This window comes from Anas acuta, chromosome 10 (genome assembly GCF_963932015.1).
Source record: "Anas acuta chromosome 10, bAnaAcu1.1, whole genome shotgun sequence".
Lineage (NCBI taxonomy): Eukaryota > Metazoa > Chordata > Aves > Anseriformes > Anatidae > Anas > Anas acuta.
The window spans coordinates 16309263-16335256 of NC_088988.1; the positions used below are offsets into that span (position 1 = coordinate 16309263).

General features: G+C 39.5%; 1 protein-coding gene across 2 annotated transcripts in view; it reads left to right on the plus strand.

The window, feature by feature from the left end:
- TOX3 (TOX high mobility group box family member 3) overlaps window positions 1-10875 on the plus strand; it is a 77745-nt gene extending 66870 nt beyond the window's left edge. For both annotated transcript variants that reach the window (XM_068693551.1, XM_068693550.1), the window contains exons 4-7: window positions 3667-3933; window positions 5215-5442; window positions 6707-6787; window positions 8999-10875. In XM_068693551.1, the coding sequence (XP_068549652.1) occupies window positions 3667-3933; window positions 5215-5442; window positions 6707-6787; window positions 8999-9739 (1317 nt within the window). In that variant the 3' untranslated portion in view covers window positions 9740-10875. The remainder of the gene's footprint in view (window positions 1-3666; window positions 3934-5214; window positions 5443-6706; window positions 6788-8998) is intronic.
- Window positions 10876-25994: the final 15119 nt, after the last annotated feature.

Sequence of the window (25994 nt, forward strand, 5' to 3'; positions counted from 1 at the left end):
CAAATGATAAAACTCTTCGTAATGGGTGCTATTGGAGCTATTCAGGAGTGATGACAGAAAGCCAATTAATTTTCAGAGGGGAAAATGTTTTGGACCATATTTTGCTTTTATTTAATAAATTTATCTAAACCATATTTTTTGCAGCACTATGTAGGATGACAATAGAGATCTGAGACAGTCACTTCAGTCTGTAGGGGAATCACACAAGTCATTTCTCTCTGGTTTTCCATTTCATCCATTAAGTCCTTTTTTGATTGTTAAACTGAATAAACCAGTGGTTGAGTTGTGCCTGACTGTATGTTAACATCACCAAGTTTTGCATAACTTCAGTCCAAAACAGTACAGCATATCAGGTTCACTCAACACTTCCTTCTGTTCACTTGAGGAGTCCATGATTTTTTATTTTTTTTCAGAACTAATCTGTCATTTCTGCATTATGTGATGAAAATCCTGAATGCTTATGATGCTCATAATGCTTAAACACTGCTTCTACTTCTAGTTAAGTTTATATAAGAAATGAGCATGTGTTACTCTCTAAAATTTTCACAGTATTCTCAGTGGATTATTTTGAATGCACAAGCTTTGCCTTTTCAATTTTTATGTAGTAATATAATTAGGGTGTCTTGTGGATGTTTTACTGTAATAGTACTTCCATGGATTCTCTTGATATAAGATGTTTTTTGTTGTTGTTAAACATTTCTTTGTTTAACATTTCATGCATAATGAAATGTTGATCCTTTTGTTTCAATACTGGTCTTCATAAAATACGGGAAAAAAATAAGAGGTGAGATAACTGATGGAAAACTTGCTTTCTTGAGTATATACTCCTCCTTAGATAGATTTTGTTTACTCAGAATTTATATACAAATGCTGCGAACCTCATTGTTACTATTGACCACCCTGCTTTCTTGCTACACACCAAACCACTGTACAGCCATAAACAATGGCTTATGCTTCCTTGTCTGAAAGCTCCTCTGCAGATACCAGAGGCTATTGAGGCCCACAACACCAAACCGCAAAATAAAAATGAGTTTCCCATTCCATTTTTTTTATTAATTAGCCACATAACTTTAATTCTAAGTGCAGAAAACAGATGAAATCCTGGTTGTCATATGCACATAGGATGTAATGAGAATTGATTGGAAATGTTATAAAATATCTTCTTTTATATAGTAAGTCTTACCTGCTTGGTGCTAGAGAGCCAGTTACAAGATATTGTTGTTCCTAATTCTAGCTTCTAGTGAAGTTTATAAATATTAAAAATTGGGAAGAGGTATAGAAGAGAAAAACAGGAATTAAATAAGTTGATGAAAAAACACAGAAGCATCAAATAGCCTCAGAAGTAGTCTCAGAAGAAGTGACAGTTAAGAATTCATGGGCTTTTGTATAAAATTAGATTCTGGGTCAATGCAAGTCAAGAGAATTTAGTCTCAATAAAATCGTACATGCAACTGAAATGACAAGACTTAGAGTAAATCGTTTGTAACCCATGTCATCATATTTCGTTGCCTTGGTGTAAAGGCCCAAAAGGCCTGTTTTGTGTAACAATAGAGAGAGAGCAAAGGCTAGCCTTTTAGGCCATAGAACAGCCCTACGAAAGTACTGCCTGCAATATAATGAAGAAAGTTGCTTTTTATGAGAGAAGGTAATTCTGAAGATCTCCACCTTTGCTTTAACAACACATTTTTTCTTCTTAATGCAATAAAGCAATGTCTGTAAACTAGAAAGGAATGGAGTAATATGCAGAAAGTGATATCCTTTTAAAAAGACTTCATACGACTTCCAGATGCCGCTGCCCATACAATTGAATCAAATCTGAATCAAAATGACCCTCTAGTTAACGGTCGTAAATTTTCACAGAATGGTGCCCTGAAGCAAATGGGTATTTCAGTCAGTAAGTCTGATGTTTTGATCTTTCTGTATCAGTGCTTCACTTTTGGCACACGCATTCATCTCTAAGGAACTATGCTCCTTTACTGAAAATATTAAAAGACCCTAAGAGGTAGGAAAAGCAGCATGGTCCAGTGTGGATGATGAACTGAGGGGCAATGGCTTGGCAAGTAGGGAGAAAATGAAGATGAGACCTAGCAGATAGGACCTGGATCATGAGCATGTGGAGTTAACTTCATCTGTATTGGGTCCAGGTGCAACACAATACGCGTGCTTTTATGCTACAAAGGCTTTCTTTTCTATATCTGGGTTTCAGCAGAAAGACACAGGCATGCCAAATTCAGAATTAATAAGTTATTGCTATAAGGAAGTGATGTGCTGCAGCACTTATGCGTAAGATGGATGAGGCAGGGCAAGCTTCTTCTTTAAGAAGCGCATCGCTTCTTTGCACTTGTCCCAGATAAGAGGTTTCTAGAAGAACAGAGCCCACTGCCTCCACTGGGAAAGAGTAAGAGCAAAGTCACTTGGGATAAACCTCAGTGTTGATACAGATTTTTGAACACCGATCTGAGCTTATACAAACTTAATAAGAGAGCACTGGAAAAGTCGAAATCTGCTGTGGAAGTTAGGTGGGCTCTATGCTGGGCTCTCAAGCATTGCAGTTTTGCTCAGTGGCATTTCATTAAAGATCATTGTACCTGCTACTAATTAGGTTATTAATAATGTGGGTTATTAATAATGAAGGAGTTTTCAAAATCTAGTGTACTTGTCATGGTTGTGTCTGTTTGAACAATGGCTATAGATTGGTCAAGTTGCTAAATCAATTTGTGAGCTATTTATTTTCTTCACTTACTAATTGGTTTTAAAATCTTCTATTTAAATGTTCCCTTATTGGTCTGTGTATGGTTAAAAAAATAACAAAACTGAGTTGTTCATAGTCAGATTCTAGTTGACTTTTACCTTTGGGGTCTGACTTCCTTTTATTTACAACTGTGATAAGTGTTGTGTAGATGAAGAAGGCGACTTAGTTTTTGCCCTCAAGAAACAGTAGAGACAAAAACATGCAAGCACTTGAGTTTCCAAGACATGAAGTACAAGAAAAATAAACTGGTGATTGGTGCATAGCTTGCTACTTCCACATGTATATGATTGTTGGATTAAAGATAAAAATGTATCATTTTGTATGTTGTTGGCAAAAAAAGGATTTTTAGGAGTGATTAGGATTACTTGAACAGTTTTCTAGAGTGCTGCTGCGTCTGCACTCAAGATGTGGCAGGGCGATGTTCTTTGTCTGAAGGGGATTTAAAAGTTATTTTAAACAGGGTTGTTTTATACCTACTGCTGTTACTGGTAACAGCTATGAATAATTGAATGTCAGTATAGGAAGATGCTTTTCTCTCCACACTCCCTCTCTGTTTTGTTTGCTTTCTGCATTTGACAGCAGTTTGTCTACTCAGTTGCAATGTTTTCCCTGTGTCATCAGTCAGCCAGTTGTTTATGTGGGTATTTCACATGGCATCAAGAGAAAAAATGTTTAAAAATGGGAAAATACAATTTTTATTACCCCCAAAAATGACTGGGGGAGAAGCAAAGTCTGAAGCAAGTGTGGTAACCGTTGATGTGTTTCATTTATTAAAAATATATTTAATTTGTTAAAAGAAACAAAACAAACCACAAGCAGACAGTTTCAGTTGTGTGAGCCTGTAAAAATAACTGTACTTGCTAATGCTATAATGGTCTCTGTTAATGACTAAATACTGTTTCAATCTCTTTCAGGATCAGAGTCACACACAAGTTTCTCAGTACCGCCAAGACCATTCTTTGATTATGAGATCCATTGTCCACATGACTGATGCTCATTCAGGAATTATGCCTCCCTCTCAGCTTACCACCATTAACCAGTCTCAGCTAAGCGCACAGCTGGGGCTAAATTTAGGAGGCACTAACTTGCCACACACTTCTCCCTCCCCTCCTGCAAGTAAATCAGCCACTCCTTCCCCATCCAGCTCTATAAACGAAGAAGATGCAGATGAATCAAATAGAGTAAGTTATTCTCTGCTTTGTAGTGAGTAAGCTTTACATGTCTATATTCCGTGTTTTCATGAATGTGGCGATGTCATCCCTGCTGCAGTGTGGTCATATAAAACACACACTTTATTGTATTGTGGGATATGTGACCCATTTGCTGTTTAGCTTCTTAGGAAGTTTCCATGACACCTCCAAGATAGCAGAGGTCAGAATATGCTTATCTATCTATTTTCAGCCGAATACATTAATAATCCATTTTAGATTTATAGATCTGGTGAATCTCTTTGCTCATCAGCTTTGGACAGTTTTGTCATATCACTGTTCACTGGAGTCATTTAAAATATGGTGTGTTCAGAAGGAAATAAAATAAGCTTTCTTCTATCTGAAAGTGTAGTTAATTTAGTTTAACTTATTAGAAATGGAAAAAAAAATATCAACAAAATAGAGCAAAGTCTTATTATAGCAGTATATTTAAATGGTTAACTTAGACTGTTCTGTGATAGGTTTTCTCATTAAGTTAATGGAAAGAGTATTGTACAGTATCCTGAAAATATCAAAGTAAAAGGACTGTGAGAGGTATATTTAGAGCCACAATATCCATTTGCTGCCATAAGTCATTCACTGGAATTGGGTATGGGACATGAGGTGCAATGGGACTGGAGGTACCCCCATCCTTGGGGTGCTACTCCAGGTTCCTGTGCTCCTTGGGCAGGAGGAGGTGTTAGGTGTGGGGGACCCCCCTGCTGGGGGTGGGTGGTGGGCACAGGGCGTGTTCGCTGCAGGTGGAAAGAAAGTGCAGAGCTGCTGCTACTGTTTCTTGCCTCAAGGGTAAGGTTTTTTTAACCCCTGACCTGTGTCAAAGCTGGCAGCCATAGGTCTGGAAGCCAGGAAATGCCTCCAAGCTCTTGTCTTTTGAGTCTGTGCTGCAGGAATTGCATCTTAGTGGAAAAACATAGATCACCTATTCAAAGCACACTATAAATATATATATATATATATTTTAAATAGAAATTCAGGATGTCAGGGTGTACTTTTTCAGGTCAAGCTTGTATGATTGATTCTGAGCCATGCTTATGATAGGTGGTAGCTCTTTAGGCATTTAGTTCCAGTACATCTGATGAGAATAACTGAGAGTAATGCTATTTGGTAGGAGAAAGGCTTGCACAACAGGACTCTCCAAAACGTTGCCTACACAGTAGTTTTATCCATATACTATTAAGCCAGACCATCAATAATTTTTCAGTATTCTTATATTTCATGCATATATAGACTGTTATTGTTATTGCTGTTTCTCAGGCTGCTGGAGAAAAAAGAGCTGCCCCAGATTCTGGCAAGAAGCCCAAGACTCCAAAGAAGAAGAAAAAGAAAGATCCCAACGAGCCACAAAAGCCAGTGTCAGCATATGCCCTTTTCTTCAGAGATACGCAAGCTGCAATTAAAGGGCAGAACCCGAATGCTACGTTTGGAGAGGTTTCAAAAATAGTGGCATCAATGTGGGACAGTTTAGGAGAAGAACAAAAACAGGTAAAAACAAACAAAACAAACAAACAAAAAAACAGGTGCAGGGATGTCTTACAAGAAGTAATATAGTAATCCTTGGAAAGAATCCTTCTACCTCTGCTCTGAGGGAAAGACTGCTTGCTGATGTAGACCTCTTACTCTATAGAGCTGCATTGATTTTTTTGAACCTGCTGAAGATCTCGCATCTAAAAAGCATTTTGTTATAAGAGCAAGTAGGTAATATCGAATGGATGCATTTGTCTTTAAATTTTAAAAGGCAGTTTGTAAAAAGCTCAGGTGATACTGTCCTGGAGTCCTGTTAAGACAATCTTTTGATGATTCCTATTTCAAAGCTCTTGTTTCCTATTAATCAGACGTTAGAATAGGAAAGGGGAAGGTACAGCACATTTACCTTTTCCTTTGATCTGCCTTATGAATTTGTTACAAAGCGTGTTGATTTCAAACCTTTGAAGCCAATCCTCTGTGCCTCATTACAATGTCGTGTGTGAAATGTTATCTCCAACTCAAACTTGGTACAGAATGATGAGTTTTGTTCTTCCTTGAGGGTTATTCTTCTTACTATACACATATAACTCCTACACATGGATTGGAAAAAAAAATCCTTTGGGGCTCTTTGCCTGTTGATATGCAGCTCCTAGTCATACTTAATAGTCTGACAGATGATGATCATTTAACAGATGATGATCATGATTTAAGGATGAACTTTAAATTTTCTGATGATCAGAGATATAGATTTATTCAATTTTTGCTTAACTGTTTTTCTTAAGCTCTGTGGGATTCTCTAATACTGACTTTGGGGAAAGTGAATTGTCAAAACTCTGTGAACCACATTTTCTAAATGTATGACTTTTTAAAGTGCAGTTTGAATACTTTTCAAACAAAATTACTGCTTAGGTGCCCCTTTTTTTTTTTTATACTTTATACTACTGTAGATACTTTTCAGCATCTGAAACACTCAGTGTCAGTAAAATATCATTTCCTAGGGAGGTGAAGTGTGCATAGCTGGTCTTGTCAAACAGTCAGCTGCTTGAGCAGGTTTTTTCCTTCATGATAAATTGACATAAATTGTGGTGAAAGTCCAGCAAATGGACCTGGAAGTCTGTGGCCACCTGCAAAAATATTTAATATTACATGGGCTTTTTCTTCCCATGGAGCATTTTCTGTTTTTTAACCTGAGCTGTTTGTTTATTTGCAAGTGATTCTGGGAAGATTCTGGCAAAAATTTCTTAATAACTGAAGTTGGTGAAATTGTGGTCTCTTTTAATAGGTTTATAAAAGAAAAACTGAAGCTGCCAAAAAAGAATACCTAAAGGCACTTGCAGCCTATAGAGCAAGCCTTGTTTCCAAGGTAAGCCTAATAATGTCTTCAATATAATGCAAGTTAGCTTTTGGCAATCTTGTTTTAAATATGGAGGCAGGGGTGTGCTGTTATGCAGAACAAAAGTAGAATCCTAGGATTTCTGTAATACAGTTCTGAAACTCATTGTGCTGCTGCTTGAACCCTGCAACAGAAATTTAATCTCTCTAATGGCACAATAATGATTACCAAACAATAAGTTTGCAAATGTACATCATCCATTATCTTTGGAAGCAAAATAATGCACTTCACAATAGAAGTAAAATTTAGTCATGAAAAATACAGCGACCTTTTGACATTAAGATTTACAGGGTATTCACAGAGGTTTTTTTTCCTTTCCTCAAGTGCTACTTCTCCAAAGACAAACTTGTTTGGCACGGACTTGGAGAGCAGTTACTGTATGACAAAGCTTAAGTATTTCTTGCAGGTGAGGGGGAAAAATAATAAGTCTTGTGGCTCTGAATTTGGAGAGTACTTACAAATGGACTAGCTGGCAGTGAGCCACACTAAATATTGCAGCGAATCCCTAGTTAATATAAAACTCATGTGAAAAAAAACAAAGCTCTGTTGTCTTATTTGACAATTTACCTTTTTAGCTGCCAGCACTAGGTTGATTGTATATCTGTTGCTTCTGAATATTGTAAATAGAAGTATGTTTATGTCCATCTGATATATGTATGGAAATCAAGATGGCTATTTCTCATGTAATACTTTGTAAAGATCAACTACAAAAATATCCTTGATCACTGGAAAGCAATAAACTAAACTGATGAGATCCACCTTCTGAGAATGAAGAATACTTATTTGAATACACAGCTGCAGAGCATTAGTAAATTGTATAGAAAGTTGCTGTGTATTTTAATTAATGCTTAGAAATACAACAACAGAAATTAGGCATACATAGCTGTGTTTTTCTGTTGTCTCTAGGACTTAGATAATATCCACAAAGTTTTTAATAATGCAATGCTGAGTAAAATGACAGCTGGAATTCTAAATACCTTTGAGGGAATTTATCTTGTCAGTCCTAAAGTCACTTTTAAAAAACATTTGAAATCGTATTTTCTCCTTAAATCTGCGAAACCTGGGTTGCTGAGTGACTTGCAAGAAGATCGGGTGGAAAGTCCAGAATTCATCTCTCCTTACTTATGACATCCTTGCTATAGCTTTGCTACCGAAGGTTCTTGTTGAGAGTAAGGATAGTACAGGCATTTCTGAGGCAAGTTTTGGCACATTCTAAGGTAAATGTCTAAAATAGATCAATTAAATGTACTGGAAGAGAGTTTTTCTCTCCATTGTCTTTAAAGGGATTCTAGGCAACTAGGTTACATGTTGTGTACAATGCAGATGTATAAAACTGTGCAAGATGAATCCTACTTGTTGGAGCTTTAGTCTGTAAGCAGTATTTTGAGAAGTTGGGTGTTTGTACACTGTTCTTATACCATGATAATTGGTGCATTGGGATATGCTTCTGTTCGGATTTGTCTCCCAAAGAACAGCGTTGTTTTGTTGTTGTTGTTTTTAAGCATATAGAGAGTGTTGGGCTCTTTCAGCCCAAAGATCTACTGTGAATTTCTGGTGTTGAACCAGGGCGTATATACTTTTTTTTTTTTTTTTTTGTCCGATAAAGAATTGGCATTCAGGTAAGAACTGGAGGTACTGTGTACAGAGACAGACGAAGGTGTGATGTAATGGATCAGTGGATCAGTGGCCTTTCTCAGACTGCTGATTAATGCTTCCTGATAGAAAACAGAAGATGAAAAAGTCTCCCTGAGTAGCTGTAGCTTTTCTTTCCCTGTAACTGTTTACTTTCTGTAAACAGAAACAAAGTTTTCTCTTTAAAAAGGCAGGATAACTTAAACTGATCAGGTCATACTGAGCCAGGATCTGTACCTTTCTAAATACCTTAAGTGCAAGCAGATAGATTTAAGTATTGAAAGAGGACAAGCAAGAAACAAGGTGGTAAAGGCTTGTAATGGATGAATAAAGTGGGCAACTCAGAGGATGTTCTGAACTGTGTTTCCTAAATGGACCATTACAATAATTGGATAAACTCTCGAGGGCAAAGTCTTCCCCCTTCCCACTGAACTACGTACATTGAAGGAAGAAAGAGCAGGAGGGGATTTTGATAATTTTTTTAAGTTTGATAGGGGATGATGTCTGTTTTTACCAATACAAGTTTTTGAATTCCTCTTCCAAACACAGGCTGCTGCAGAGTCTGCTGAGGCCCAGACAATTCGTTCTGTCCAGCAAACGTTGGCATCCACAAATTTGTCTTCCTCCCTTATTCTGAATACTTCCCTCTCTCAACATGCAACAGTATCGGCATCTCCTCAAAGTCTTCAACAGTCCCTTCCCAGAGCAATTGCTCCAAAACCTCTAACCATGAGACTGCCAATGAATCAGATTGTAGCATCTGTTACCATTGCACCAAACATGCCAACAAACATTGCAGCTCCATTGATAAGCTCTATGGGAACAAATATGGTGGCAACACCATCTTCATCTCAAGTAAGTCCCTCAATGCAAAGCCAGCAGCACCAGATACAGCAGCTGCAGCAGCAACAGATGCAGCAGATGCAGCAACAGCAGCTACATCAGCATCAAATGCATCAGCAAATACAACAACAAATGCAACAGCAGCATTTCCAGCACCACATGCAACAACATTTGCAGCAGCAGCAGCAGCATCTTCAGCAGCAAATTAATCAACAGCAAATGCAACAGCAGCTTCAGCACATACAGCTTCAGCAAATGCAGCAGCAGCAAATGCAGCATATGCAACACCAGTCACAGCCTTCTCCTCAGCAGCACTCTCCAGTAGCCTCTCAGATCACATCTCCAATCCCTGCCATTGGGAGCCCTCAGCCAGCACCTCAGCAGCACCAGTCACAAATACAATCCCAGACACAGACTCAAGTATTATCACAGGTCAGTATTTTCTGAAGATAAATGATCTTGCAGCATTGCTTTGTGTTGATGGAGGGGGTAGGGGTAAACCACATTTGGCTGAAAACTGTAAATTGTTGATGGTAGTTATGCAGGGATGCATAACAGATCAAATGATCCTCTAAAGTGTCTATTAGATAGGCAATAAAGAACTACAATGTAGCTGTGTATCATCTTTTAGCTGACTATAAATCATTTTGTTTAAAAAAAAAAAAAAAAAAGCTGTGCTCTTTTTCATGTGATGCCTTTTTAATTTATTTAAGCTTTACCTACAATATGTGAATCAAATGGCCTGATACATACCTGGACCTTATGACTGCAAAATGGCCTTTCAGAGTTATATGATACAACCCTTCTTTCTCTAAAAGTGAATAATGCACTTCAAGGCAGTACGAACTCATGAAGCCCTTAAAGCACAGTTGTAACTACCTGTAAAATGATGATGATTGGTTTTCATACAATCATACTTGTATGACATGAGTTAGGTGATGGCATTTTTTGTCATGAAAAGAAATAGAGTAAATCACAGATTTTTTGCCAAAGCTCTTAATTTTCTGTCCTAAATATCTTCAGAAAAACAAATGCAAGTAACTGAACTTAAATGTTTGATCCATCTTTTCACTACATTTCTCCAAATAAACGTACCATAGTTTGTAACAAAAAATATATATTGACAGTTACCCTATTACGTTAATTCCAATTACAGAACAAATGTGAATATTATATTCTGTGTCGAAGTGATGAGTTTCAGATTTAATACACTGTATTTTTAAAAGGGAAATGCACTTAAATAAAACTGTTATTACAAAAAGCTAAGATGAAAAATGCAAGAGTTTTTAATATGCTGTAAAACCGGTAGAATATTTAAAAGAAACTCCACAGCTGAATAATCAATGTAAATATTTTCTTTAAAAGTTGTAAGTTTTCATATCATGTGTTGTAAAGTTTTCATAAATGAGGCTTTAATGTAAACACTGGTAACATGAATTATTAATTGCTACATTGCTTATTGTGTTTTTATGCTGTTTTATACTTTTTTATGAGTTACGATAGCAGCAATTAAGTTGTTTGTATTTTGCTTATCTAAAATAAATGCTTTTATCTTGCTATAGAATAAACACATTTCAGTAAAACTGATGGGCCACAAGTCTTTGATAGAAAAAATAAAACCATCAATATTTCCTTATAAAAACACATACGTAGAAACTTTAGTTAACTTTTTGGATTTTTATTTTCTCAGCCATTGTGTGTAGATGGGTACTGATCTGGATCAGGGTTGCAATCAGCTCTTGTGTCCATAAATGCACAAGGCTGAAGAGTCCCACACAACTTCTTTGAGGTTTCTGTGACTTCAGAGAGAGAAAACGGGTGGTGGAGTTATAAAGCAATTGTCCTGCCCTGTGCTACGTGTCAGCAGGAACAGGATAGGGAACCTGTTTGAGCTGTGGTGGTCACAGATGAAAATAAACACAAATTGTGGTTTTCTTCAAATTACTTTTCAGTTGCAAACGTAGCCATTGCCCTGGGCCTCCTGCCTCTGAACCCCTGGCTCTGGCTGGTCCAGGCTATCTGATTTGTATTTTATTGTGGAGGTAGAAAGCGATGGAGAGGGAGATATTTCATGGGAAAGATTTGGTAACATTTGCATCCAGCATGTTGTCAAGATGTTAGTGCTGTTTGTACATTTTTACTCTTGACAGAGGGGAGAAATCCTTTTTCTTCTTTGCCTGCAATAGCTGTGCTGTGGGTGCAGTCTGACCACTATCCCCAGTTGTCTTGCATGATTAATTACAGCATCTGTCCTGTCAGAAGCTATAATGAAGAGGTCTTGATAAAAATTGCAAATTACCACTGGCAACAATCTTAAACTGCTTATGATAAAATGAAAATTAAAAACAGCAAGTGTCAAACCTGAGCAGAATCCTAATCCTGTTTCAGGCCGTGTCCATGGCTACCATGCTCGGGCCACAACCAAAAAATAATGGAATATAGATTCCCCAAAAGTTGCAGCCAGACTCGTGGGTGGAGGTACTATACAGTGTGGGTTTATTAATAATGAATTCAGCTTTCAATATTTCATAATCCTCAGGTACTGTTTATTATGTACAAATATTGAACAGCGAGAGATTCTAATTAGAAATGTATAGATTTCTTGGAGCAGAAAAAAACGTGTATAAATTGAAGCTTTTCATAATAGGTGTTAGTTGACAGCTACCCATGCTCATAATAGCCTTAGTATGATATCTAATCATGTCTGGGGTGGAGGGTGTTTATTCCAGGAGCGAGGAAGCCTGCGTGCATTAGAAATGGCACAGCAGAGGCTGGCTGTGAGGGATGGTTTTGTGTGTCAGTTTTAAGCAATGTTACATAACAAAAGGAACCATTTTATAGTCTTTTTGAAACCTTTAGACAACTGTCTTCAGAAATAATTGCTAAACTGCATGTGACAGTAATTGTGTATTAGTTCTGTAATTGTCATTTTGAAGACCTATGAAGTATCGTTGGAAAAATGTCACTAATGATAAGAGTTAATTACAACTGAAGTCTGTTTTCAACTATTTGCAGCGAGAAGCAGGTGTTATTACACTCATTTAACGATTTAATAAATCCTGAGTTTTATCACGTTTGATTAAGAGCTGCTGAACTACTGATGGTCAATTCCAGGAAAAATAGTTTTAATTACTCCAGCTAAAAAAAAATTAATCATTGAGCAGGACTACATTTTATATATCAAAATCTGAATCATGAAAAACTGCAGCATCCCCCTCCTTGCTACAAAATTATATTTTATATTACCCACAATAGCATATTGCAGAACATCTTGTGTTTCAAACTGTGCAAGTTGGTGTTCATATTCTCTACATCTAAGTGAATAACTTTGCTATCAGAGGTCATAAATAAAACTGTTAATTTAAATCACTTAATATGCAATTTATACAGGGAAAATGCAGTATCCGTATGATTTCAGTGTCATACACATTTTAGAGAACGTTTTCCTTCATATCATTTACAAGTACTTAACTGCTCCCTTCTTTTCCCAAGGTTTCAGATGCTTTATCACCCCGGTTAACCACATTCTACTTTCACATTAACCCAGGTTGACACATGATGAAAGAACATAAGGAGGTTTAATTTTTAGCTGACACAGGGTCATTAGTTTCTAACTTGGAGAACAAAGGCTTTAAATACCTCTATGCAACATAATCTCAATTTTATATTATCACCTGACCATTGTGGTTTGCAGGACAGATGGATTAAATATCTCAAGTTTAACCAGAAGTCTTGCACTGACTCTTTTCAATGGGGATTGGACGTTTGAATGGCTCCTTTTCCATTTCTCACTTCATGGAGTATTTTGCAGCACTGGACTTCATTCTAACCTTTCCCTCCCCCCTTTGTTTGGCTTTTGTTTTGCAACAGCTGTTATTATCGTTTTTGGTCAGCTGTGATTGCTGGAGGCAAAATAGGACCAGATGGTGTTTTGCTATGCATGAATGGAGAGTTAGAGGAGTTTAGATTGAATAGGCCAAGTTTGAATGGTGTCTATGCACCACCTGCCCTCTTCAGCAGCAGCATACACATCATAGGAGCATGATCTGTCTCAGACCTACTAGAATTGGATGGGAATGGAGAGAGCCTTGTTGGATTTTCTCCATATTTATTGATCTTCCATGCACTAACAGCATAATGCAGTACACAGTCAATTTGAGTTAATTGGATATGACACAGCATGTACATGTAATCTATCACTGTAGTCTCTGGGTACACTTTAGTTTTTGCTGCCACGAGAACATGCAGTATTAGCCTGCATTAATAGGCTAAGTGGATGGAAGTAAAACAGGATCATTGTGCCGTTTGATTTAAAAAAGTACCAGAATCCTAAAACAATGCCCTTAAAACTGCTGGAGATGCAGTGAGATACAAACGTTTCTGATTTGATAGGGCGGACTGGGTATTCTGGCACAGAAAAAAAAGGATACCTCATTCCCATACTTTTCTAAGAGGTTTGCCAGGGAAATTTAAATGAACAGTTCACTAAAAGGATAGCATCATTAAAGATGAGCCTGTGCAGCTCAGGAAGGGCTGTGTGTTTATGTGGAGGAATCTATTTCAGAGTAGAATAGACATTATATTAAGCCAATTCTGACTACCATCCCCTAAAACACAGAAAATAAAATGAGGCATCCAAATCAGCTTTAGCGCAGCAAAGGGCTTTTTTGGTGTCCTAAAACTGGCCATCGAAGTAGAATTTAAATGCTACAAAAATGTAAGATCTGTTGTACTTGCCATTAAGGTTGATTGAAAGACATCCGGTGCGCAAGAGCTGTGTTTGGATGTTTTGGGATAAAGGACATGGGCACTTGTACACATAAATTGCTTGAATTGTTGCAGCAATTGGAGGTTTAAAAGCTGACCTATGTATGTGACTGGGGGGAGATTGCGCTCTGCCGAAGTTGGCAGTAGCTGCTTGCTTGGTGTCTTTGTCTGTGGTGTCAGGTAGCCAAGTGAGCTACTTTATTATGAAAATTGCATTCAACTGAAAAAATGCTAAATATTTTCAAGTGCCTGTGGGAAAAGCTAGGTTTGTATTAAAGGATTTGGTTCTTAAAGTCACCAAGAAACTAATGCTTCTCAGGTGCATCTGAGGGAGAGAATTTTCGATTATAATACTAAAATCTTTCAGAAGAGAATGTATGACTTTGAATGAGCTGTTCTGACACTTCAATAGGCTACGCTGGAGATTTATAATGTACTCTGTTTACCACTGTTAAAAAGTAGAAGTGGTATTTTAAATCATGGTTTTATCCAAGTTCCTGCAGTGTTAACTTCTTTAGCTTCTACACAAACTGAAGTAGTGCGGAGTTTTGTTACAAGGTTTGAAATGAAATGCAGTTTAATCTTTTAGGAAAAAAAAGTTAAACTGATAATAGTATTTGATGTAGAGTAGTTATATGGGTGCTTAATACAGGTCTCATTTATTCTCCTTCCCTTCTGGAATATCTATATTGATACAGATACCTTTGGTCTGTTATTTTCTCCAAACTGGAGATGTTACATTACTTTAACTCTGCTGCTCTAATTGAAAAAGAAAGGCTTTGATCCAGCAAATCACTTAAAATGAGTGGATAATTCATGTATATAAGTAGTAATTTCATTAAAGTGACTACTCGTATGCTTACAGTTGTACAGTTGCTCAAGTGCTTTCATAGATCAGGGGTCTAATTGCAAAAATGTTGTATTTGTTTTCCAAGCAATTCCAAACAGCAGTAATGACAACCTAAAATTAACATAACCAAACTTACATTTTCTGCATTGCCTTTTATTAAATTCTACTCTGAACAAACCACAGGTCTGATTTTCAAGTACAGGTATCTAACCTTTGTGCTGGTTCACTGACTGCACATCATCATAGATGTGTAAAGAATTAACCACCTGATTGGTAATTTGCGTACTCAGTCGTTTAGATGTGTTTCTACTGTGCACAGGTCTGAAAATGTGCACCTGGATCAGCAGTCACAGTTCTTGACTAAGCAGATGCCTTGACCAAATATTTGTATTTACAAAACAGAGAAGTAAATGCAGGCAAACAAAGCATCATTATACCTATTGGCAATATTTGTGAAACCTAAAGGGTATAGTTACTTGAGACTGGTTTATTTTTAATGCTAGATCCCAGAGTGTACTGATAACAAACGTACACATTGCATTAACACAAAGCAAATAAATAATAAATCCCATGTGTTGTACTTCTCTTACTGGTGGTTATAGGTACTTAATTTTGGAATTGCTGTTCTATGCATCATGATGACCACACAACATGGATATTTAAAATTGTAAGTAACATTGCTTAATTTCTTTCTTACTCCCGATTTCTGGGAATACTAAATATTCAGCATCTGAAAATCAGAGGTTCCTTTTGAAAATTCTGCCTCATCAGCTGTTGACCAGGTGATTCTCACTGCTGCACCATATGTATGTGTGCATATGTAAGCTGGATATGCAAGCAATCCATGGATGTGTTCCAGGCCCAAATGTGTGTTCCATTACTGACAAGTATTGTGCTATTGACTTCAGTGATACGGGACCAAACATCTGTGGAGCTGCACTGTGGCATCAACCAAATTGTATCCCCCCAGCCTTGTCTCTCTTATTGTCCCTTGCCACATTCCTCTCTGCTCTGCTAATCACAGGAGCAGCCAGTGGTGGAATCTCCTCCTGAAGAGCTTCTCCTCTTCCTCACCCCTTCTTGTCCCTCCTGTTCCTCATAGTCATGAGAAAATGAATAATAGGCAGCCCAAATGTGATAGGTGTTTAAATGGAGAGATGTCCAGATATGTACACATAATTTTATTTGGAAAATGTACATAACACATGTGAAAATTAGGCATACATTTAGGCATCTCGGGGGGTAATTTTCTAGGTGCTTTGTAGCAAGGGCTACTGTAGGATTTGGTTACTACTTAGCACACTGAGGCATTGGCAGAATATAGATGATGACAAATATAATTTTATAAACATAGTTTTCTTCTTTACAATGTTGTGGCAGATAAATCTAAGTGTTTGGGCCTTTTACAGCAGATAGTGTATTAAGGAAGCTCTTGAGCTTCAGGTGAAATCCATGTAATTCTGAGCGTCAATTTACAGATACTTGTGCTTCTATAAGGAATTAAGGAATCAGCAGGTTTTGTTTTTTGTGTGTGTGTGTGTGCTTTTTTGTTTTGTTTTGTTTTATCCTAATGCAAATAAAATCCTTATCCTTCACTGCAGAAAACAGACAGAGCTTGCTAGCAGCTTTGGACAAATTAAACTTCTTTGAACAAAAACAGTAGTGAAAATCTAGTCAAAATCATGTTCAGTACTGTTTAAGTCTGCTGAAGATGTACTTGGCTTTAAATCCAGGCTGAATTTGTTCAGATAAATTCGTTCCATTTTCAAAGCTGCTGATCAGCAAAAATTAATTGATCCATGATTGTGCATCTCTGGCAGTCCAGCTGCACTCACAGATACCCGCTGGGATCCTGTGCCAGGAGCAGCGTCCACTGGATGGCTGTGAGATGCTGCAGGTGGTGAGTGCAGCCCCATCAGCACAGGCTCCATTCTCAACTCACCTCTGTTTGGTGTTAAAAACCAATGCAAGATTTTTCCCGACAATTCCAAAGGGAGAAAGAGCAGCCAGTCTTGGACTACTGTATCTCCTCGGCCCTGTCACAGTTGGTGGCATGGCTGCAGTCACTTCAGTGGGACAGGATTTCACTTCTATGCTATTAGGCCAAATTCTCTGCATAAGCAACTCCACTGAGCAATTTTTAATATCCTATTAAAAATTAAAACCAGCTTTGTAGCAACCTTGGGGATAAATAAGAGGTCATGAAGTCAGGAGAAATAATCCCAGTGATTTGAGGGGACTTTGGGTCAGGGCTTAGCTGAAGATGGGCACAGAAATGCAGCTATCACAAGCAGGCTTATCATTTTCTCCAATGATGTTGGAATGAGTCTTGTACAAAGCGAGGTAATTCTAAGGAGAGGGAGGGACAGCAATTTTCCTCCTGAATTGAGAAAATGAAAACTGTTGGGTATGTGTTGCTATCACAGCAAAGTGTTTCTATCCACGCTCAGTGCTTCAGCATGTAAACAACTTCCACTGAAATCTGCAAAGTGACTGTGCAGAGCATCTGGGAGACCAGTCATGATTTAAATGCATTAAGAAAAATGATAATGTTATTTGACTTTGGTTAATCAATAACAGAGGAGAAATGTAACACTTTAGTTTGATTAACCTTCTGCCATACAACACAAAGTCAATGAAATCAGAAATACTTTTTCTTTTTTTAAAGTTTGCATCACTTACAGTAGGGGTTTCACTTCTGGGAGGGTCTTTTTTATTTCCTGACATTATCTGTATGTTTTATCTGAGGTTTGTTTGTTGCTTTAGAACAACATATTCGTCCTGTGTAGACAAAATATGCACTTTGTTCAATGCCTTACTCGAGGTCAAATTCTCTTGAGGAGAACAAGTATAGCTGTCAAAAGAGGTTTTAGTGCTTGACCCTAAGAAGCATTGAAAGCCCGGATCTCTTTTTTTATTGCTTTTCATTTTCATTGTTTGCACTTTATACTTAAGATGGGGCCTCTGCAGAGGGAAAAGACCCTGCTTTGGTATTCACTGCGAGCAGCCTTCTGCTGAAACAACTCAAAAGCACTGCAAGAATTTGGAAACTATCACCCTGTACCTACCTCAGGTGCACTATTGTAACTGTGCACTGAGGGTGCGGGCAGAGCATGGTGGGGCAGGTACAGAATGGAGCCAAGGGAAGACCCCATGGAAGCAGGGTCACAGACACGAGGTATCTGCACGGAGCATTGTGCAGCGAGAAGTCCTTCAGGTGAGTAAGCACGAATGCAAAGAAGCAGGACCTTGAATAGAAAAGGGTAAGTTGTTGAATGAAGGTAGTCTAGAGGAAGATGCAACCAATAACTTTAACTGGGTGCTCACTGGAAAGTTGGTGATACAGTTTTACATAGCTGTGCCTTACATTTCCTACAGATGGTGTTTATACAGTGAATGCAAACTCAGTGTTAGAACGAGCCATAAAAAAGCCTGAGATTTTTGTTTAATTATTCACAATTTCTATTGTGTAATTGGAAAGTGCAAGTACTATATTACATTTTATTTTATAGAATTACAGTGCAATTATCCTTGGTAACAGTTGTTAACAATATGAGGTGCCTCTTTTGTAAAAAATGCAAGATGCATGTAGTGTTCTAACTGAATGTGAGTTTCATCTAACATACATCCGTAGTAAAGATGGATTTCAAGTCCTTTCCATCCCACTTGGCAAGACTGCTGGCCTTATCTGCTTTATCTCCAGCAGTAGCTCCTAGCTCTCCAGGGCCATTCCAGGGGAGCCAGGAGCACAAGAGGACAGCACAAACAGATGGGCTGCGATAACACAGACCCAGGCAGCAGAGGAAGGTCACCTCTTGGAAGTTACACAGCCCTTGGTCCAGCCTTCCCATGATAGGGGTTGCTCTGGGCACTGCCTGCATGGGGCTCGAGGGCATCATGGGGAGGGGACGACACCAGCCCTTACCCCTGCTGGTGAGGGCACAGCACAGGAGTGAACCCAGGAGAAAGAAACAAGTGTGTATTGCCACCTCTACATGTCTTGGGATAGACTATGTACAGTACATTTTCTGGGATAGACTGCACCCTTAAGGGACCCTAGCATGCCTGGCTTTAATTACACAAATCACCAGCTAGGGTTCAGTAGCCAAGGAAATGTAAGGGTAGCACGCTGTGGCAGCATCGTCTGGTTTAACAAACCAGAAGCATTTCACATGGCAGCATCTCAGCTGAGCACTCAGGCAAATAAAAGTTGAATAAGCCAAGAAACCATGTAGAGAAGTAGCTTTCGGGTTCCTTGAAAATACCAAAAACCCAAACTTTCCTTTTGCTCTCAAAATTATGAGCTTTTATGTGCAGCAAGAATTCCTCCAGAATTGTGTTTGGTGCTCATAAAACTCAGAATAAACATGACAGACTCAAGGAGTCCCTGCAGGGTGCAACGCACATGTAGGCACTATCCAAACTACGTTCTTGGGGGCAAATGTTACTTTGTGGTTATTCCTGTTGGTTCAGCACTCTCATTCTTTATGCAGACTTGAGGCCATATCATCAGTCTCTGATGCCTGTTCTCAGCAAGCAGACGGTCCCAGCCAGGCAATGTGGATGGCAAAATGATTTTCAAGATCATCCCAGGAAGTCCCTGAGACACAAACAACCCTCACCTGTGAAACAGGGAGGGTAGGCTGCATGCTGGCCCTGCTCTGGGTCAGTCCTGGTGGCATGTTGGCTGCTGGCTGCATCAGGTGTGCAAAAGTAGGAAGGAGCTGGGAGCTGCACCTGCTTTGCAGGTCTCCACTGAGCACTTCAGCTTGGGAGCTCATTTAAAAGTTCCTGTCCATCTGTCCATCTGCTTGGAAGTGTCATGTGAGCAGGGTAATATAGGGAGAAAAGAAGAAAAAAAAAAAAAAAAAAAAAAAAAAAAAAAAAAAAAAAGAGCTGTCCTGAGTTGGAAGGCTGTGTGTTGAGCTGCTGCTTGAAGTGTTTGCAGCCTCTGGGGACCGTCATTTGAGGAGGGGAGCTGGCTGTGGCTGTGAGCCCAACCCAAGGCAGCAAAGCGCCACAAAGCATGTAAGCTGCATGGCAGCATCCTTGGGCAAGCAGAAAACCAGGTGGTGGCTGGCTGATTTTTGCCTTCAGACATGTTCACTGGAGGATCCAGATCTATGAATTTATTGGAAAGGTCTAGTTCAATGCACATGCAAAAAAATAGTTTTTGTCTTCTTCAGGATTAAAAGCCTTGGGAGGAGAAGGAAGGGACAGGAGAGGTGTGCTGTTTAGCCTGGAATCCTGCACTCTTGAAAACGTGGGCTGTTTGATGTTTTTTCTATTTCTGTTGCAGATCGTTAGCTGTTTGAATTGCAGTGTCTTTGGGTCATGGGCAGTATTTTCTGGAGATGGTGGGTACTGTGGTGTGGCACAGATCTGTCCCGGGACCTTTGGATGTTACTGAAAAAATAAAGGGAAACAAATGTGGAAAAAGGCAGCTACTGAGTGTAATTGATTGGAAATGCCTAGAAAAAGGCAAGAGATCACAGCCAACTTCCCTGGTGGTGTATTTGGATCAGTGAGAAGAAGGGTGTAGCTAGCAGGCACGTTCTGCTGGCTGATTTTGTGACGGAAGTGGGGATTGGGGTTGAGGATGGGACGCTAACCTCTGCAGGGTGGTGTAATTACAGCTGAGCCCTTTTTGTACAGTGCAAAAGCATATGTTCAGGCCTATTGATATTGATTTGACATGAGTTTGTGAGTACAAGTCTGCTTGAATTTCATAGACTTTATTGAAGAAAAACGGCAGAAATTAATAAAAGCCTACATCTAAATATTTCACGGGCACCAGTGGCCTCAGGTGCTTTTTCAACCTGGAGAGAAGCGAATGCTGTCTGTAGCTCACTAAGAGACCATTTCTGGTGTCCCGCATCCTGACCCTACCTTCTGCTTCTTGGATTCAATGATTCTTAAGTACGTGCTTAAAGTTAAGCTGCTTATAAAGTATGTTCCTGAACAGGAAAGATAATTAAGATTTGGGAACAGTAGAGAAGCCTGTAACTGCTCATAATCCATCACATCTTCCTTCAGGCCTTGGGAACAGAAATAATGAGAATTCCCAAAGGATTTATGTTTTATTTAGGTTTTTGATACTGCTAAAGATTTTGCTCCATGAAAGTGAAGTGTGAAGGCAAGTTTGTTGATTTTTTTTTTTTTTTGTTAAAACTGAAGCAGCAGATTGAACAGGTGACTTCATGAACAGCTGAACCAGGTTGCTGTTATTCTTGGTGATTAATTAGAGTTTGGGGTGTTTATGTGCTGATAACTCCACCTGTTTCTTTAAAAATGCCCTCCTGGGTTTCATGTGGGGAAAAGCAGAGGGTGAATGGTGAATCCCCTGCAGCTTGGGCAGGTATAGCTGGGAGTGAGATCTGCTGGTCAGGTATGGAGAGGAACTCAGTCCTTGAAGCAGTTCTGCTAACGTGAAACATTGATAGATGATTCCTCTGGGAGTTAAACAGCAAGTGAATAAAGATTCATTAACTCGTTATGGTGTCACATAGAGCATTTCTGTCTTATGGTTGTAGTTTAGCCCCAGTGGCATTTTAGCCCTCACCTCCTGATATTCAGTGTAAAGCCCTCAGTGGCTCTGGTGCTACCGGACCAAATCCTGACAGAGGGGCTCTGCTATCTTTATGAAATAGAAGAATTACCCTAACTTGGAGCTGTGCCTCAGTAAGGCTCAGGCTCCTCTGGCTGTGAGCCTGATGCTGTCTGGGGATGTGTTAGGAGGGCTTGGGTGCTCCTGCCCTGCTCTGCACCCACTGCGTGCAGCACCGCAGCCCTGCACCTTTGCAGCTCTGCTTAGCCTTGCAGCCCTGCATGGATGGTAGTTAGCAATGTTGGACATGGAGAAAATGTGGGGATGTGGTTGGTGCTGAAAGAGCTGATGTCTCAACATTGTTTCCTCTTGAAGCATGGTTTGATTCACATCTTGGTATGCGTGGTGCCTCATGTTCTGAGGCAGTTAAGCAGCTATTTGTTACAAAAAGGACACTGTCCCAGTATTTGGTCACAAAGCCAAATCAATCTTGCTATGTTTTTGTCCAGTGAACCCCTCTCTTCCTCCTGGTGACATTGCCCCAGCACACCTAGTGCTGTAGAGTCCTTCCTGTGCCTCTTCACGTTGCTGTGGCATTCAGCTTTCCCTACTCCTGTTCTTACTTTTAGTCCACATTCAGCTCTCTAAAGCAATACAGGTTTGCTTAAAAACAAAACAAAACAAAAAACTAAAACCACCAGCAGCATGAAACAAAAACAACTGTGTTCATTGAAGTGTTTTGTACATCATAGCTGCTGCTTACCATTTTTATTCAACTTGCATTTATAGAGAAAACCTATCTTGGTATCTTGAAGGCACTTTTAATGAGTACACATCATGAATTTTCCAACTGCTTTTAGATTGAGAATGATTTGCCTTCTATTCGTCACAGAATCGTGTTACTTTACATTTAAAAAGGTTCTTGCACACCTCCCTGGCACCTGGGTTGTAAGTGATTATTGTAAGTGATTATTGGCCATTGTAGTTTCAAGATGGAAGTTGGCAGAATTTGCCTCAAGCCTGTTGAACTAAAAAAAAAAAAAGTTAACTTCTGCTCAAAAAAAAAAAAAAAAAAAGGCAAGAAAGAGAAGAAAACTGCCAAATAGCTACTCGTACTCTCAACTGAAGACCTGTAATGACATATTTATGAGCAAGGTCAAATCCTGCACTACTTGTCTGTAAAGCACCTCTGACTGCCATCCCATTGTGCTTTGCAGAATATGTTCTTAAACTGCCGGACTCCTCCTGCACGATGCTGGAAGTGTATGTGGGTTCAAAGGGTGTACTGGTCAGACTTCTCAAGGAAAAGACTTGTTTCCTCATTCAATACAAAGACGAAATTTCTGGCTTGGGAAGCCTCTAGAAGAGGTTTGTTGCGTTCTGGAAGGCAATCTGGTAAAATGTCATGTTGTGATTGTCTTCTGCTTCCCACACTGTCGCAGCCTGTTTTGGACACTGGAGAATGGGCCAGGTAAACCTTTGCCATGACTATTTGTAGATCTGAAGTTTGAAGGACTCAATTTAAAACCACTGCAAAATTTAAATGAACTGAAGCACAACAACTGAAATGACAATGACCAAAATCCTTTTGCGTATCTCGTAGCTCACGCTGGGATAGGCCTTGGGTAGTTATTGATACTTTTATGATATCTTCCTCTTCATCTTCCTGTTTGTATGATGGCCCAGCCACTGTGGAGTAGCTATCTTGTCATCATCTTCCTCCCCCATCTGAGTAGGAGTTCCTCTGCGTCCTAAACAACCTGACTTTCTCATCCATTGTTTTGCCTTGGTTACAGGGACAGCTTGCACTGCTACAGTTGCAGGGCCTGTCACCGGGGTTGCAACAGCCACAGGTCCTGTCACATGTGTTGGAACAACCGCAGGTCCTGTCACGGAGTTGGAACAGACACAGGGCCAGACACAGGTGTAGGCAGTGCCAAAGTGCTCATCAAAGGGGTTAGAACAGCCACAGGGCCTGTCACACGGGTTGGAAGGGCTACTGGGCCTCTCACAGGGGTTGCAACAGCCACAGGCCCTGTCACAGGGGCTGGAATGACCATTGAGTATGTCACAGAGGTTGGAACTGCTGTAGGGCCTGTCACAGGGGTTGGAACAGCCGCAGGGCCCATCATGGCATAGAACAGCCACAGGGCCCAATACAGGGGTTGTAACAGCCGCAGGGCCTATCACAGAGTTTGGAACAGGCACAGGGCCTGTCACAGGGGTTGGAACAGCCACTGGGACGGTCACAGGGGTCGGAACAGCCATAGAGTCCAACACAGGGTTTGGAACAGCCACAGGGCCCAATACAGGGGTTGTAATAGCCGCACGGCCTGTCACAGGGTTTGGAACAGGCAGAGGGGTTGGAAGAGCCGCAGGGCCTGTCACAGGGGTTGGAATGACCACTGGGACCGTTACAGTGGTCAGAACAGCCACTGGAACCGTCACAGGGGCTGGAGTGACTGCAGGGTCCATGGTAGGGGTTGGAGTGGCCATTGGACCTATCACAGGACTTGTAGTGCGTGCAGGATCTGTCACTAGGGTTATAGTGCCATCGATTGCAGCTCGATAAGCATAGGCCAGTCTCCGGCACATTGCAGTGTCTCTCTGGTATTGCCAGGTTGATGATACACCTTTTTCAAGCATTCTAACAGTTTTTTTTTTTTTTTTTTTCAGTTGTTCAGGGGTGAATTTTCAAAGCACTGGAGGTGCCCACAGCTCTATATGCCTGCCCATATCCTCCCACACTCCCTGCCACTCGTAACTATCCTGCCTCAGGACAGATCTCTGGATGGCATTCCTAAGTAGTTGTATAACCTTAAACAAAATCAGAAGTGCAGTCAGGAGACATAGCAATAACAACATGCTGCTGAAACCACGACATGAACAAATTCTATAGGCAAAATCTGTGAAAATGGGAGTTGAAGAAGATGTGAAAATGTACTCATCTGAATTACATTAGTCTCTTCTGAACAAGTCCAATTGCCAATCACTGACCAGCAGCTAGTCACCTCGAATTGGATGATTTTAGTGACCTTCACACATCAGAGTAAGACAATTTTGGTCATAACCCTGTAAAATTTTAGTTGTATTTTAAAATATTTGGAGTCAATTATTCCAAGAACAGGAATAATTGACTTCTGCTATCCACATTAAATAGATAATTAGGAATATGAATATTAAGAAAACAAGTTTAATGTGCTGCTGACGGATTTGTTGCAAGTTACTGTGAATAAGCTCTGCAAGGAGGAAAACAAGCTTACAATGTAAACATTATAATTAAATGGGTTAGAATTTGTACCGTTTCCCATTCTCATTACATTAGCAGGAATAAAGGACTTCTGTCACACATTCTTTAACAATTAACTAGGGTAAAAGACTTATTTTTTCAGTTGATGATATTCTGATGATCATACAATCAAAGACAGAAAGCAGCCAAAGCTTTATTATTATTATTATTATTATTATTATTATTATTATTATTATTATTATTATTATTATTATTATTATTATTATTATTATTATTATTATTTAATGTAGGTTAATGGCATGCTTTATTGTCTAGACATGTATATTGTCATATACATGGCATACAGTTGTAAGAACCACGTCCCGTGGATGGGTATGTGATGGATATATGAAACGAAAACTCTCTTAAATGATATATGGAAATTAAGGAAGAAATCTTCTGGATGCTTCCCACCACAAGCCTGGGGAAGGCAAATACTTGCAGCATGGTGGGGCTGACATGATTAATGGCTCCTGGGTTTCTGTGGTGTGGTTCTCCACAATTTGAGCACTTCTCAGGCGTTCCCACTCTGAATCAATTTGGGCGGATTTGTGGTCAGACCACTAACAGTGGCCTTTGAATGGGTTCCTTGAAATCGGGGGCTTGGCAGACTGCTGGCTGTTCTTTGGTCTTAGGCAATGCAAGCCTGACGCCTGATGCCCAGGATCTAATGTGCAGTCTGCTCTGTGTTCATATTTAAGGACAAATGTGCAGACAGGGAGCAGTGAAATGACTTGTTTTTTAGCTAGCTATCACATATGGCTGTTCAGTTTTTGTGTGAGGTCTTTGCACAGAGATCTAAGACTTGTTTTCCAAAACTCACCAGCTGAGAATATGATGGCAGTTCTTATTAGGAAACAAACACAGCTCTATTTATGCAGAAAAGCTGTCTGTTCGTTAATGATCTTATGTAGGTAATAGCTAGCAGTAGTGATGGTAATTTATTGCTTGGAACACATTTACCCAACATACTTATATTTATTTTCAGAGAGGATGACATATACTGACTTGTTCAATACAGCTATAAAGAAATATCTGTTGTGTTTTACAGAACAACTGTCTTTATTCTCTCTTCTCCTTTGTCCCTTGAGCTTTAGAGTATGACTATTTAATTAAAGATTGAATGAGAGACCAAGTTTAATTTTTTTCTAAACAATAAACTCCAACATATTCAACAATGTCTCATGCCTTCCTGGCATTTTGACGTACGCCTGCAGCAGAGAGTCTATTGAATTTGGTATGTGACTAA